Source organism: Spermophilus citellus (genome assembly GCF_964194105.1).
Source record: "Spermophilus citellus genome assembly, chromosome: 6".
In the NCBI taxonomy this organism is placed as follows: domain Eukaryota; kingdom Metazoa; phylum Chordata; class Mammalia; order Rodentia; family Sciuridae; genus Spermophilus; species Spermophilus citellus.
In genome coordinates this window covers 36,701,355-36,715,865 of record NC_138187.1, presented here as the reverse complement: position 1 = coordinate 36,715,865, position 14,511 = coordinate 36,701,355, and the positions used below count along the sequence as shown (strand labels likewise).

The window sequence follows — 14,511 nt, the reverse complement described above, 5'->3', positions numbered from 1 at the left end:
CATTTTTAACTAAACCGTGTGCCTTGTCTCTCTTGCTGTGTCCTTACTAGACATCAGGTTGATGCTTCCCTTCATTTTGTTCCTCCTCCCCCTCCTCCCTCCTGCTCCTCCTCCCCACCCCAGAAGGAGTAGACGGGTGGCACCGTTCTTCTCTATTATTCAAATATCCCTGGTGGCTTTGGCATCCATCCCACTGTTCAGGTTGAGTCAGCTGCTCTCACCTCCAGCATCATCTTTTTTTTTTTTTTTTTTTTTTTTTTTTAATTAAGCTGCTTGTTTGTGTTTTATTTTCTTAAAGCTCTGCTCTTACTCACCAGTGGTTAAAAAATATTAACTTTTAGATACTTGTCTTCTAACACATATTTCTGTTTTGAAGGGCATGTAAGCAGTGCAGGGTCAAGGCTGTGTGCTGTCCCAGGTTTTTGTTGTTAAATATGGAAGTGTGGCCTCATTGCCACATCGAGGGACAAAAGGCAGGCCTAGAGCACTGGCCTGTGAGTCCTAGGCCTGGTTTGGTCTCAGCTCAGCCAGGGGTCCTTAGCCAGCTCTCTAAAAAGAAGGTCAGACTCCATGACCTCTGAGATTATGCTGGCTCTGACTTCTCTAACCTCAGAATTGTACTCTGGGGTTAGAAACATCTGAGTCCTTCAGGCCCTTCAATCAGAAATGTCCCAAGAAGGGGAAGCAAGTAAAAATGTTTCCTATCCCTGGTTTTAGGGTTTGCCTCAGGGTGGATTTCCTTTAGGGTCAGACCACAGGGATCCCCAGAACCCTGAATAGCAACACCCAGATGTCAGCTGTTCCCTGAGGAAGACCTGGGGTGGAGTGTCATAGCAGACCTGGCCATGACCTGGCCATGACCTGGCCCAGGCCCCTGGAACCGGAAAGCTGCCCCCACTTTCCAGCCTTGCTCCAGTTCCCCTGCCTCTGCCACCTCCCCTCCAAATTGGCAGAGATGGATTTTGGGTGGCCAGGCGATGGCAGTTAAGGAGGCTCATGTTCTCCTGGGCTGCTGCCGTGTCTGAGGAACTGTGCCCTGGGCTAAGAAGAGAGGCCACCAACTGGCTGGCCAGCCTAGTTTTCTGAACCCCTCCCCACCGCCCAGCTTCTATGGATGAGTCTGGTTGACTTGCCATCCCCTTTCCCCCCTCACCTCCTGCCTCTCCCCAACCTGGGCTGGACCCCCTCCTCTCTGCTTATATATCCTTAAACCCAGGGTTCTAGCTCCCAAATTTTTGAGCTCTGCTGCCCCAGCTTAGATCCCACAGAGAAACAGGCAGTCTCCCAGACCTCTCAGGAGGGGCCATGTGCCCTTGGGCCCCAGGACTGGACCCAGTAATGCCAGTGGACAGAGACCAGATAGGGGAGGACAGGGGTGAGGGAAGGGCTCAGCTCCTCACCTTGTCCACTGCAAGCAAAGCAGCTGGTGAGGTCTGGAGAGGGACACCCGGGGATAGGGCCTCACCGACCCTGGTACTAAACACTTATTGGCTTGGCTTTTCTAGTGTGTCTGCTTTCTCCTCCCCGCAGCTTGACCATACCTCCACCCTTGACCCCTACCCATGATGCTTTGAGTGTCTGTTTCGGTCTCTTGCATTTGCTCTCACGCTGCACTCTGGACGCAAAGCGAAGGCTGGGAGTAGGGCAGACGGCGCAGCGGGTCACTGAGCTTGGGTCCGAGCCTGGCTCGTTGCTCCGTAGGTAGGCAAAACCCTTTTCTTTCTGTCCTCTGTACACCTCCCCTCCTCGGGGTCTGCCCCCACCGGGTCTGGCAGCAGCAGATTCCTTGGCGTTTATTGGGTTTTGGGAAACCAAACCAAGTTATTAACCCCTTGCCCTGAGCCAAGATTTTTTTTTTTATACATATGTATATGTATGTATACAAAGTTCTCTGCAAATTTACTTATTGGGATTTTTCTCCCCTTTTGCCCTTGGCAAGCTCTGTTGCCTCAGGTGTGGACGATTCCAGAAAGGCTTTCTTGGCCCTCAGACCCCCATTGCTCCTCTGCCCCCATGGACCTTGACCCAAGCAGACCTGCCTTCGTGGGTGGCTGCCAGCCACATTCATCAGGCAGGCGGGGAACCGGGACCACAGGAGTCCGCAGGACCACAAGATGATCCATGTCCCTTTTGTAGAAAGCACCTTTTCTGGGCTTCTGCCTTCTAGATGTTCCTCCACTTCAAAGTGCTGGGACTGGCCTGCTCCTGGCTTTCTGGGATCTGATAGGGCCTCGGAGGGCTCTCAGAAACCCAGAGCCAGCCCTCCTGCCCTCCTGCACCCACACTGCCGGCCCGAGAGCCTTCTGGAAGGAAGATTTCTGGAGTTACAGAGTCCACACCTGAGTGGCCAGGGCAGTGTGTTTTTAGAAGGGAAATCTCCTGGTCCCTTGCCCAGCCCCATGTCCCCATCCCAGCCAGCCACCCATGTGCCACCCTGCCCAAATTGACCAACCCCAAGGAGACCTGATGTGGGGGACCCAGGTGCTGTCGAAAGTCTGCCTACACTTAGCCTGCTTTGCCGCTGTGGCCCACTGGGGCGGAGACAGAACCATGTGACGTCGCAATGTGAATGATCGCAAGTGTGCACTGCCTGCCTGCCCCTGCCTGCCCCGCTGGCCTCCCTAGCCTGCTGCATCCATCGCTCTGGAGCCAGTCTCCCACTCACACCCTCTTAACAAACCTGCCCTCTCTGCCTTCTCCCTCGCTCCACCCCTTTGGACTCCTGCAGCTCCTCACCACCTCCCTCTCCCAGGCTGGAAAATCCCAGCAGAAATCCAGGCTCCTTCTGATAAATGGATAGATGGAATCTGTGCTCCTGGGACTGCTGGTTTTGGCCACTAGTTGTACTTAACCAAGTGGTGGCTTGGGACGTTGGCAGGAGAACGTGGACTTGGCCATCTGTCTTCCCCCATGCAACCCCTGAGCCAGTTCTGGCTGGGCAGTGCTGCCTTCCATCCTGCCTAGGCCCTGCCCTTGGCCAGCAGCTCCCAGTGCTCTGGCCTTTTGAGGCAGATGAGTCCCTGCTGCACGTGTCCCTCTGCAGCTCCTTGGCTATGGTGAGTCAGGTATCAGGTGCCTCCTCTCCACCCTTTTGGGTCTGCAGGGCCATCTCCCTGGGAAGGTCAGAAGCAACTCTGTGCCACAAGACAGTTTTTTTTGGTGGAGGGTTTGGTTCTTAGGCAGGTGGCATCATCATTTCCTGCCAGCTTTGCCACCCAGCCTGCCAGTGTTCTGATACCCAAGCTGGCCTTGAGGGACTGCTGGCTCTCAGGCTATCAGGACCAGTGGCTGGGGAGAAGCATGTCCTTATTCTCCTACCAGAGAGACAGGTTTAGTCAGCCAGCCAGCCCCACTGTTGCCTGAGCACTTGGCCCCTGGGAACCTTGGTCTCCAGATGCAGAATGGGCCACCTCACCTGCCCCAAGTGCTTCCTGAGTCGAGAACCATGGCCCACTGTAGCTTCTGCTGCAGTGGGGACAGCATGGTTCCTCTGGAGGCCCTGATTCTTTTGATCTTCCTACATGGGATCCTGAATCTATACCCTGTTTTTCCTCCTACTACGTGGGATCTTCCCCTTAGCAGGGCTGTGGGGCAGGAAGGTTATCTGGTGTCACAGATAAGAAAACAGGGACTCCGGGGAGACTTGGCACCCAGGCCCCTAAGCATGGGGGTGCTACTGAGAGTCAACTCAGTAGCTAGAGCCCTATTTGAGGCTTGAAGTATGGGGGCCCCAAGCCCCTTAAAAGAGACCATACTTCACCTTCTCCTGTCACCGGCCCCCAGGCTTCCAGCAGTTTGCCACTAGCTCCTTGCCTGGACCCCTCAGCCTGAGCTCCATTTCCCCCTCTTCTTTCCACCTCCTTTTTCTTCTCTCCTGCCTCCTTCCTCAGCCTCCATGTCTATGTCGGGGCGTGTGTGCGTGTGTGAGATGTGGTGAGCGCTGTCTCCAGTCCTTGTCTGTGTGTCTGTCCCCTGCCCACAGCACAGGTGCATGTCCGTGCTCCCCTCTCAGAAGCCCACCCTGACACCCAGAGCCTCTGGGATGCCCAGGATGCCCATGTGCTGGGCTCTGATTGATGGAGGCCTTGGGCCATGGGTGGGTCTGTGGGCTGGTTCTGGATCCTCCCCCAGAGGCCCCCTGGTGAGGATGGTGGGGAGGCTGGAGCCCAGTGGCTGTTCCAGCCCTAGGGGTTGGGGGTGGTGGGGGGTGGCATGTGCCTGGGCCAGGGCCCTGACTTGCCCCCTGTTTTCTGCACGCCAGATGAGAGCTCCGAGGAGGAGGACGAGGAGGAGGAGCTGGAGGAGGAGGAGGCTGGTGGTGGCTATAGGCTGGGCACCCGAGAGCGGGCCCTGTCACCAGGCCTGGAGGAGAGTGGTCTGGGCCTGCTGGCCCGGTTTGCAGCCAGCGCCCTCCCCAGCCCCACCGTGGGGCCATCTCTGTCGGTGGTGCAGTTGGAGGCCAAACAGAAGGCCCGGAAGAAAGAGGAGCGACAGGGCCTGATGGGTGAGTGTGGGCAGGCGTGCCACCAGGCGGTGGGTGCCTTGGGCCCCATCCCACAGATGAAACTCAGAGCTGGATAGGAGCAGAGCTGGGAGTGGGTGAAGCATCTGCCCTGTGGGCCAGCCCTGAGTGGTGCCAGTGCTGGTGTTGGTGTCATGGACCCTGGCCTGCTGTCCTCTTGGGGGATTTATGGCCACCCAAAGATAGCATCCTTTACTCTCATGCTCTGAGCAAACATGGCCCTATGTCCAGTATCCTGGAGGCTGTAGGAGCCTAAGGGAGGCCCTTGACCTTAGGGACAAGAAGCCACTCCAGATTAGAATATCAGCTGGCCTGTGAGGGACATGGGAGCTGGCTGAGAAGGAGGTTCAGGGAGCAGCAGCAGCCTAGGTATAGCGAGGAGGAAAGGGATGCCATGCTTGGGCACTGGAGGGGTGCTCTTGGTGAGTTTGAGGCGGAGGGCTAGGCCTTGCAGTGCTGGGGCTGGGCCTGGAGAAGTGCAGGGGGCTTGGCAGGCTCTGTACTCTGTTGTCATTGATCTTGAGGCTTCTCTGTGAGATCAGGCTCTCCCTCCCACTGCCCCAATGGGCTGAGGCCACAACACTAATACTTGGGCAGGAGACTTGGGCTCATCCTGGTCTCACTTCCTTCCTGTCTGATCATGTTCTTGTATCAGGGTCACGTGTCCTTGGTGATTCCCTAGTCTACTTTTTTCTCAGCCTTAAGAGGGGGCATGGGATCCTCCTGGTAGGTGCTGGGACAGGGAAATGGGCACCATGATGCTACCCTGCTGCTCTCTGCAGGCCTCCTCTGAATGACCCCTCTCCCCAGCTTAGGGACAGAGCCTCACTCTCAGCCTGCAGTGCCTCCTGAGGCCCCATTTCTGGCCATGCCAGGATCCAGGCCCTGACCCTGCTTTCCCACTCCTTCCTTTCGCTTCCTCTCACCATTATTCCCTGGGCTTCAGACTTGGCTTTCCTGCAGGGTGCCATCAGCGCCCTCAGGCTTGCTCCTGTCAGGATGTGCCTTGCAGAAGGCAGCTGAAGGACTTTTCCCCAGAGCCCAAACTTGAACAGGACTCTTAGAATTTGTTCCTAGTTGCCTCTTGGTGGGATTCCACCTGTTTCTCCACCAGCCTCCTGCCACACCCCCACCCCAAAACTTCAGGTTACTGGCTCTAGTGCCTTCAGCTTTTATACTTGCTTTTGCTGAAGGAGCAGACATCCATTCCTTCCAAATTGCCCAGTGGGTTGACCCAGGGTTCGAATTGTTCCCTTCTTATATTTTTCACGTCTGAAGGGTCTGGAGTGATGTTTCCTTTTTAATTTCTGATATAATTTCCGCCTCCTTTTTCTCGCCTTCCTCATCATTCTGGCTAGAAGTTACCCACTTCAATGATTTCTGCTGTTATTTCCTCTCTTCTGTTTTCTTTGGGTATAATTTGCACCTGCTTTTCTTAGGGTAGAAGCTTAGGTTGCTGCTTTGGGATCTTATTCTTTTCCAATACAGACATTGAAAGCTCTATAAACTTCTAGTAATGCTGCTGTAGTTGCACCTCACATATTTTGATATGATTATTGTATTTTTATTATCCAGGATATTTTCTAGCTTCTCTTTTGATTTCTGCTTTGACCCAATGATTATTTAGGAAAGTATTTGTTTTCCAAATATTTGAGAAAAGTTGCCTGGTTATCTGATTGTTGTTGATTTCTAATAAAACTCCATCGTGGATTGAGAGCATAGCTATACTATCATTTCAATCTTTTATTTTACTTAAGTAATTTATTTTTGTGGTACTGGGGATTGAACCCAGGGCCTTGTGCATGTGAGGCAAGCATTCTACCAACTGAGCTGTATCCCCAGCCCTCAACCTTCTAATTTTTACAAAATTAAAAAATATCTGGCATTTTCCCAGTAGGTGCACACTTAATATATGTTTTCTGATGTTGTTACATACATTATTCCACAAATATCACCCACATCAGTGTGATCAGTAGAGTTCATATCTATGTCTTTGCAGTTTGTTTCTTGTCTGGTTCTCTCAGTTGCTTAGAGATAGGTAAAATCTCCAACTGTGATTGCACAATCTTCTCTTTCTCCTTTTAATTCTGTCAATTTTTTGCTTCATGTACCTGCAGCTCTATTATTGGGTGGAAACATGATTATGATTGTTGTTTTCCTCTTGACTTTGTTATTACAGAAGTGTTCCTTTCTACCTCTAGTAACATTTTGTTTTGAAATTCATTTTGTCTGGTATCACATAATCACTCCAACTTTCTTAGGCTTACTATTTGCTTTGTATCTCTTTTCCCATCCATTTACTCTCATTTTGTCTATATCTGATGTGAGTCTCTTGTAGATGCCATTTAGTCGTTGTTTTTCATCCTTTAATTTCTGTCTTGTGTGTGTGTGTGTGGCGGCGGGGGGTGGGGGGGGATTATGTGTTTGTTTGTTACTGGGGATTGAGCCCAGGAGTGCTGAGCTATACCTTCTGCCCTTTTTAGAGACAGGGTCTCACTCACTAAGTTGCCCAGACCAGCCTCCAACTTTGAGTCTTTCTGTTTCAGTCTCCTGAATAGTTGAGATTATAGGCATGTGCCTGGCTTGTTTTTGTTTTTTCAGTGTTGAATCTATAATATTTAATGTAATTATTAATATGGTTGGATTTGAATCTACTTTAAAAAAAGAAGTAGTATTGATATAATTTATATACCATAAGATACACCTTCAAATGTGTGATAATTCAGTGGTTTTTATTGTATTCACAGACTGGTGCAACCATCACCACTACTTTAGATCATTCTCATTGTTCCCAAATGAAACGCAACACCCATTTGCACTCTCCCACCAAATTCCCACCAAATTCCAGCCCTAAGCACCACTTCTTTCTGTCTTTAGAGATTTACCTGTTCTTAATATGTCACATAAATGAAATCCTGTAACACGTGGCCTTTGTATTCATTCACTTTGCATAGTGGTTTCCGGGTTCATCTGTGTTGTAGTATTATCAGTATTCCATTTCTTTTTATGGATTAATTCCAGTCCATTTTATATAGTTGTACCATATCTTCCCTATTCCTCAGTTGAGGGACATTTAGGTAGTTTCCATTTTTTGAATTTTATGGATAATGGGTCTATGAATATGTGTGTACAGGACATATATTTTCAGTTCTCTAGCAGTGGAATTCTGGGTCATTTGGTAACTTCATGTAACCTTTTAAGGAATTGCCCAACTCTTTTTCCAAAGTGGCATTCCACTAGCAGTGTATGAGCTTCCAGTTTCTCTACACCCTCAGCAATACTTGCTATTATCTTTCTTTTTTATTACAACCACTTTAGTGGGTGTGAAGTATGGTATCTCATTTTGGGTTGTTTTTTTGTTTGTTTGTTTGTTTGTTTTGTGCTGGGAATGGAACCCAGGGTCTCATACATGCTAGACACGCATTCTACCACTGAGCTATACCCCCCCCTCTTTATTTTGATTTGCATTTCTCTCATAAGTAATGACGTTGAGCATATTTTTAGTGGCCAGTTCTGAAACTTCTTTTGGGAAATATCTCATTTAAATCCTTTAGTCATTTAAAAAACTTGTGTTTTTGTATTGTTGAATAAGAATTTTTAAAAAATATATTCTGGTTACAGCTCTCTTATCACATAAATGATTTACAAGTATTTTCTAACTTTCTTTTGAGTGGTTTATTTACTTTTTTGATAGTGTTATTCAAAAACCAAAATTTTTAATTTTGATGAATCCAGTTTATCTGATTCTTTTCTTGTCACTTGTGTTTCTGGTGTCATATGTAAGAAAGTATTGCATAATCCAGGGTCATAAATATGTATTCCTGGTGTCTCTTAAGACTGCTATAGTTTTGCTCTTTTATTTATGTCTGTGATCCATTTTTAGTGAATTTCCTTATGTGGAATGGTGTGGGGGACTTTTGCATGTGGATATCCCATTGTCATTTTGTGTGTTATTATTATGTGTTGAAAAGTCTATTCTTTCGTTGGTCTTGCTGCTTTTGTTGAAAATCAATTGAACGTAAGTGTGAGGGATTATTTCTGGGCCTTGAGTTTTATTCCACTTTTCCACTCTTATGCCAATACCACACTGTCTTGATGACTATAGCTTGTGTAATTGTTGAAACTGGGAAGTGAGGGTTCCCTATCTTTGCATCCCCCTCCTTTTAAAGTTTTCTTGGAGCTTCTGAGTCCCTTATACTTCCATATGACTTTTAGAATCAGATTAATATTTTCGGCAAAAAAAGCCTACTGGGATTCTGATGGGAATTGTATTGAAGTTGTAGACCAGTTTGGGAAATATTGTTATCTTCACAATATAAATCTTTTGATCCATGAGCATGGGATGTTTTCCCCTTTATTTGGATCTTCTTAAATTCATTTTAGCAATGTGCTGTGCTCTCCAGTGTATGAGTTTCACATCTCTTTTGTTAAATGTGTTCACGTTTACCCTTTCTGATGCTATTGTAAGTGGAATTATTTTCTTTTCATTTATGGAGTGCTTGTTGCTAGTCTGTAGAAATACAATTGATTTATTTTATGTCGATCTTGTGTACTCTGCAAACTTGATGAACTCATTTATTAGTTCTAGTGGATTTTTGTAGACTCCTTAGGATTTTTTGTATACTAGAATCCTGTCTTTTGCAAACGGACATAGTTTGACCTCTCCCTTTATGTTATATGTGTCTTCATTTATTTTTCTTGCCTGATTCACCTGCCAAGAGCCTCTCCAGTAGAAAACTGAATAGAAGTGATGAGAGAAGACATCTTTGTCTTATTTTTGACTGTAGGGAGAAAGCTTTCAGTCTTTTACCATTAAGTATGGTATTAACTCTGAATCTTTCTTTCCATATGAATTTGGAAAAATTCTTTTGTCAGGTTAAGGAAGAAACTTCTATTTCTAGTTTGCTAGTGATTTTATAATGAAAGGATATTAAGTATTGGCAGATGCCTTTTCTGTGTCTATCAAGGTGTACATATAATTTTTGTTCTTTATTCTATTAATAATGGGTATTGAATTGCTTGATTTTTTTTTTTTTGGGTATGTTGAACCAACCTTGCATTGCATTTCTGGGAGAAATCCCCTTGGTCATGATATAGTCTTTGTTGTTGTTCTTTTTAGATATACATGACAGTAGAAAGTATTTCGACATATCATACTTACATGGAATACAACTTATTCTAATTAGGATCCCATTCTTGGGGTTGTACATGATGTGGAGTTTCACTGGTTCTGTAGTCTTTTTTTAAAAAAAAATATCTATTCTTTAGTTGTGCATAATACCTTTATTTTACTTATTTTTATGTGGTGCTGAGGATTGAACCCAGGGCCTCGCACGTGCTAGGCGAGCAGTCTACCGCTGAGCCACAACCCCAGCCCTGTAGTCTTTTTTAATATGTTCTTAAATATTTGGAAAATATTGTTATCACAGATTTATAAGTGTTCTTTCTAAAGGATTGACCCTTATATCTGTTTTTGTCTCTAATAACAATTTTTTTTCTTCAAAAGTTTATTTACATTAGTGCAGGCACTCTAGTTCTCTTTTGATTATTATTTGCATGATATATTTTTTTCATCCCCTGACTTTTAATTTGTATCTTATCCTTTTGTCTATTTTGTTGTTATTCTATTTTGCTGCTTTTTTCTTTTTGTTGGTACTAGGAATTGAACCCACCTATTGAGCTACATCCCCAGCCCTTTATATTTCATCTTAAGGTAGGATATTGCTAAATTACCTACCCACAGTGGACTTAAACTTGGTATATTCCTCCTTCAGCCTCTTCAGTAGCTGGGAATACAGGCGCGTGTCACTATGCTACCATGCTTTGCTTGTACCTGTGTTTTTCTGTTTGTTTAATATGTTTAGGATTCCATTTTAATTTTCCTATTAGGTTTTTCAATATCTTTGTGGATTTCTTTTTTTGTACAACTGAAGATTAAACTCAAGAGTGCTCTACCACTGAGTCATAGCCTCAGACCCTATTATTTTGAGGTGGGGTCTCCCTAAGGCTGGCCTTGAATTTGTGATTTTCCTGCCTCCACTTCCTGAGGAGCAGGCATTATAGGTGTGTGCCACCATGCCTGGTTGGAATTTTAAAATAGAAAATAGAACAATATATATTCCAAATTATTCACTTTACAGCTGATAATAGTCCATTTTTAGTTGATAATGTGTTATTTCACATAAAATACAGAAAACTTACAACCTCATAGCTCCGTATCACTCTCCATCTTTTAAATTATACATGTTACATGTGGTACATGTACATGTCATCAACTCCAGAAAAGAATGTTATTAATTAAGTGGTAAACACTTATATGGCTTATAAATTTAGAGGAGAAAAAATGTTAAAGTCATCCTTTTGCATTTATTCAGATATTTACAGTTTCTGTGCTTTTTCATTCTTTTCTGAAGATTAGAGTTTCCATGTAGCATTAGCCTGAGGAGGTTCATTTGGCATTTTTGTACGGTAGGTGTGCTGGTGGTGAATTTTCTTAGTGTTCTTTTTTTCTGAAAACATTCCCATTTTCACTTTCATTCTTGAGTGATATTTACCCTGAGGGTAGAATTTTGTGTTTATAATTTTTCTTTTAGCACTTTAAAGGTGATCCACTTAAACTCTCCTGGCTTCCAGTTTCTGATGAAAAGTTACCCATCAATCTGATTGTTCTGTAAGGGATAGGTCATGTGTGAGTCAGCTTTCGGTTATTATAACAAATACCTGAGATAATCAACTTAAAAAAGAGGAAAGGTTTATTTTGGTTCACAGTTTTGCAGTTTCAGTCCATGACAGATTGGTCGCATTGTTTTGGGCCTGTGGCAGCACAGTATGCGCAGTACATCATAACGGGAGTGCACAGAAGAGGAGGACATTCATCTCCTGGAGGGAAAGAAGAGAGGGTGTGGGGAAGAGACTGGAATCCCTCAATCCTCTCTGAGGCCATGCCCCCAGTGACCTAAGACCTCTAACCAGGCTCTACCTCCTGAGTGTCCCACCACCTCTTAGTAGCCATGCTAGAGGGCAAGCTTCTAAACCCTGGGGGACATTCCAGATCCAGACTCTGGCAGGGTGGGTTTCTCTTGCCGCTCTCCAGGTTGTCTTTGACTGTCAACCCTGGCTGGGATGCGCCTCAGTGGACTTCTTGCATTGACACTCTTTGGCAGTCATTCAATGTCTTAAGTCTGCAAATATCTGTTGCCACCAGCTATTAACACTCAAGATTTTTTTTCCTTGCCATCAAACAGACCTCAGATTCTGTTGCTTTGTTTTAATTATATCCAGTCAGGTCTTAGGTCCCTTCAGTGAATCTCTTATTTCCAAAATTGTCAATTTCAGTTCTGCAGTTTCCATGTAGTTCTTTTCAGTTGTATGTTTGTCTGCTTGCCCTTTTTGTCTCTGGTAAAATTTCCAGACGTTGAAAATGAGTTTTGATTTACTCATTTGAGATAGGTATGGCATCCTTAATAGAATCTTCATCTGCTCCAGCATCAGCTTCATCTTGGGGTAATGCAGTTGGTTTTCTTTACTTTCTTGAATATTGTGCTTCTTCTTGGTTCTTGTCTGTCAAGTGATTTGGGTTGTGTGCTGTACATTGTGGAGGTGAGGTTGTGCAAGGTCAGAGTGGCCTTGTTTTGCTTCACAGAGGGATGTTTCCTTTCCATGGCAGGTGTTGCCCTGGTGGGACTTGAGCTCAATTTTTGTTTCCCACCATGGGCTCTCTTCATATAGGGCTGCATTGGGCCTGTTCTGTGTGGGGGTGACTTGGGGCTACTTAGGGCTACTTAGAGGTATGAATGGGCAGATGGAGGTCATTGATCCCCCTTTCTCCTCTCTTCTGTGTGGTGAGTTCCTAGGATTCTCTTCCCTGCTTTCTGAGATCAGAAGGACTCACTGCTTCCCCATGCATGCTGGGCCCTCCCTACTGCGTGCACCAGGAAGACTGTGCCCAGAACCAGGTAGAAGTGCAGGGATGAGGTCTCATTGCTGGAGCTCTAGTTCCTTGCTTCCAAGCCAGCCTCTCTTTGCAACTCCATCCACTCTCCACACTTGCTTCTTACACAACACACCTGCAGTGCGCCCCACGCCTCCAGGTGTTCTAGTGGTTTTCCAGGGGCCTGTCATTGGACCTGACCCACCTGAGCACCCCAGTCACATTGTTATGTCTAAAAGCATAACTCTCAAGCCTGAGTTTTACATCCTGGACCGCCATCAACCATGAAAATCCCTAGCTCCCTCCCCATTCAAAACTGTTGACAAACATTCCATTAACAAATGATGAGTTAAAACTAATGGCATCATTAAACTCTGCAAGTGACTCCCAGTGGGTGACCTCTGTCTGTCCCTGCTGTGGCTGCCTCTTTTGGGGCCGGTTCTACCCCTTCCCACAAATCCTTGTGGACAGGCCCCCAGCTGCAGCATGTGGGATTGATAGGGTTGATAGGCAGGGTTGATTGAGCCCTGGTCTTGGCTCCTGTGCTTCTGGTGGTGGCAGCGGGTGCTGGATCCCAACAGGCTGTCTCAAACGTCTCATCTCTGGGCTCCAGCTCCCTTTTCAACCCCTGTCCCAGGGGGAAGTGCCTGGAGCCCCTCACTTGCGTGCTTTGCCTGTGTACTGGGCCTCAGGAGAATTCCCAGCCATCTCTGGGAGGTGAAGCAGGCAGGATGGGCTGAAAGGTGGACAGAAATGCTGTGCTGTGGTGGTGCCATATGAGGGAGCTGTGGATAGACCGGATGCCTGAGGGCCGTGGGCGGGGCGGGCGGGGAGAGTGTCAAGGGGCCTCCTTACAGCGGACTCAGGGGTTTTCCAAGTTGAGGTTGGAGCTCGCTGGTGCTTCAGGCGGAGGGGACTGCGGAAGCAAAAGCTAGGAGGTTAGAAGGGGTAGAGGACCATCATGCTGAGCTAAAGCCGGTGGCTCTGCAGTTTATTGGAGGTTTTGTGGCAAAGGAGCCCCCAGCATAGGTCCCTAGGCTCTTGGAAGGGATGCTGAGCCTCCTGCCCAGGAGCGGGGCTGGGCCCCAGGGCTGCGGGGTTCTAGTGAGGCTCCGCCTTCTGAGGGAGTCGGGGCGCAGCCGCTGGAGGCTTCAGGGAGCCTGTGAGAGAGGCCCTGGGGGTTGGGGCTTTCCACGGGCTTTCCCAGCCGCCTTGCAGGTGTGCAACCTCCCCTCCCCTGCCCTGTCTTCTGGGGTTTCCAGGGGCCACGTTGGAGGTGCTGGGGGGCTCAGGTGGGTCAGGGACCCAGTTTTCAGCGGAGCTCTGGGGCGGGGTTGGAGGCAGCACCTGTCAGCCAGGGGTGGGGATAGCAAGCCGCCTGGGCAAGTGCCACTGCTTTCTGGGCCTCAGTTTCCTCTCCTGAAAACTGAAGAGTCCCTCCAGGAGTACAGTCCCCGGGAGAAATGGGTCTGGAGTCTTCGTTCTAGCAGCCAGGGGCAGAGTGGCTGGGAGAAGGAACCCCAGACCCTGGCCACAGCCCCCCTCCTCCCTGTCCAGGCACAGAGTTCGAGTACACGGACTCGGAGAGTGAGGTCAAGGTGCGCAAGCAGTCGCCTGCCGGGCTGCTGCGGCCCAAGAAGGGGCTGGGGGAGCCGGGCCCTTCCCTGACTGTGCCCCCGCCCAGCGCCCGAGGCCCAGGCCCCACCAGCCCGGACAAGGCCAAGCTGGCAGCGGAGAAGGGGCGCAAGGCGCGTAAGCTACGGGGCCCCAAGGAGCTTGGCTTCGAGGCCGGGCCAGAGGCCAGCGACGACGACCTGTGGACCCGGCGCCGCAGCGAGCGCATCTTCCTGCACGACGCCTCGGCCGCAGCTCCTGCGCCCAGCAACGCAGCGCCCGCCCCCAAGCCCAGCCGTGGTGGCAAGGGCGGCTCCGCCGTGAGCCCGCGCAAGGACACCGGCCGTGCCAAGGACAGGAAGGACCCCAGGAAGGTAGGGGCTCAGCACAGGTGTGGGGCCTTGGGAAGGAGGCTGGGGTCCCCTAGTCTTGGGAACTGGCTCTG

General features: G+C 48.1%; 1 protein-coding gene across 9 annotated transcripts in view; it reads left to right on the top strand.

The window, feature by feature from the left end:
* The window catches only part of TNRC18 (trinucleotide repeat containing 18), a gene marked incomplete at its 3' end in the record, with an annotated part of 91,376 nt that overhangs the window by 57,200 nt on the left and 19,665 nt on the right, over positions 1-14,511 (top strand). For all 9 annotated transcript variants that reach the window (XM_081298697.1, XM_081298695.1, XM_081298692.1 and 6 more), the window contains 2 exons: positions 4,262-4,504; positions 14,010-14,440. In XM_081298697.1, the coding sequence (XP_081154823.1) occupies positions 4,262-4,504; positions 14,010-14,440 (674 nt within the window). The remainder of the gene's footprint in view (positions 1-4,261; positions 4,505-14,009; positions 14,441-14,511) is intronic.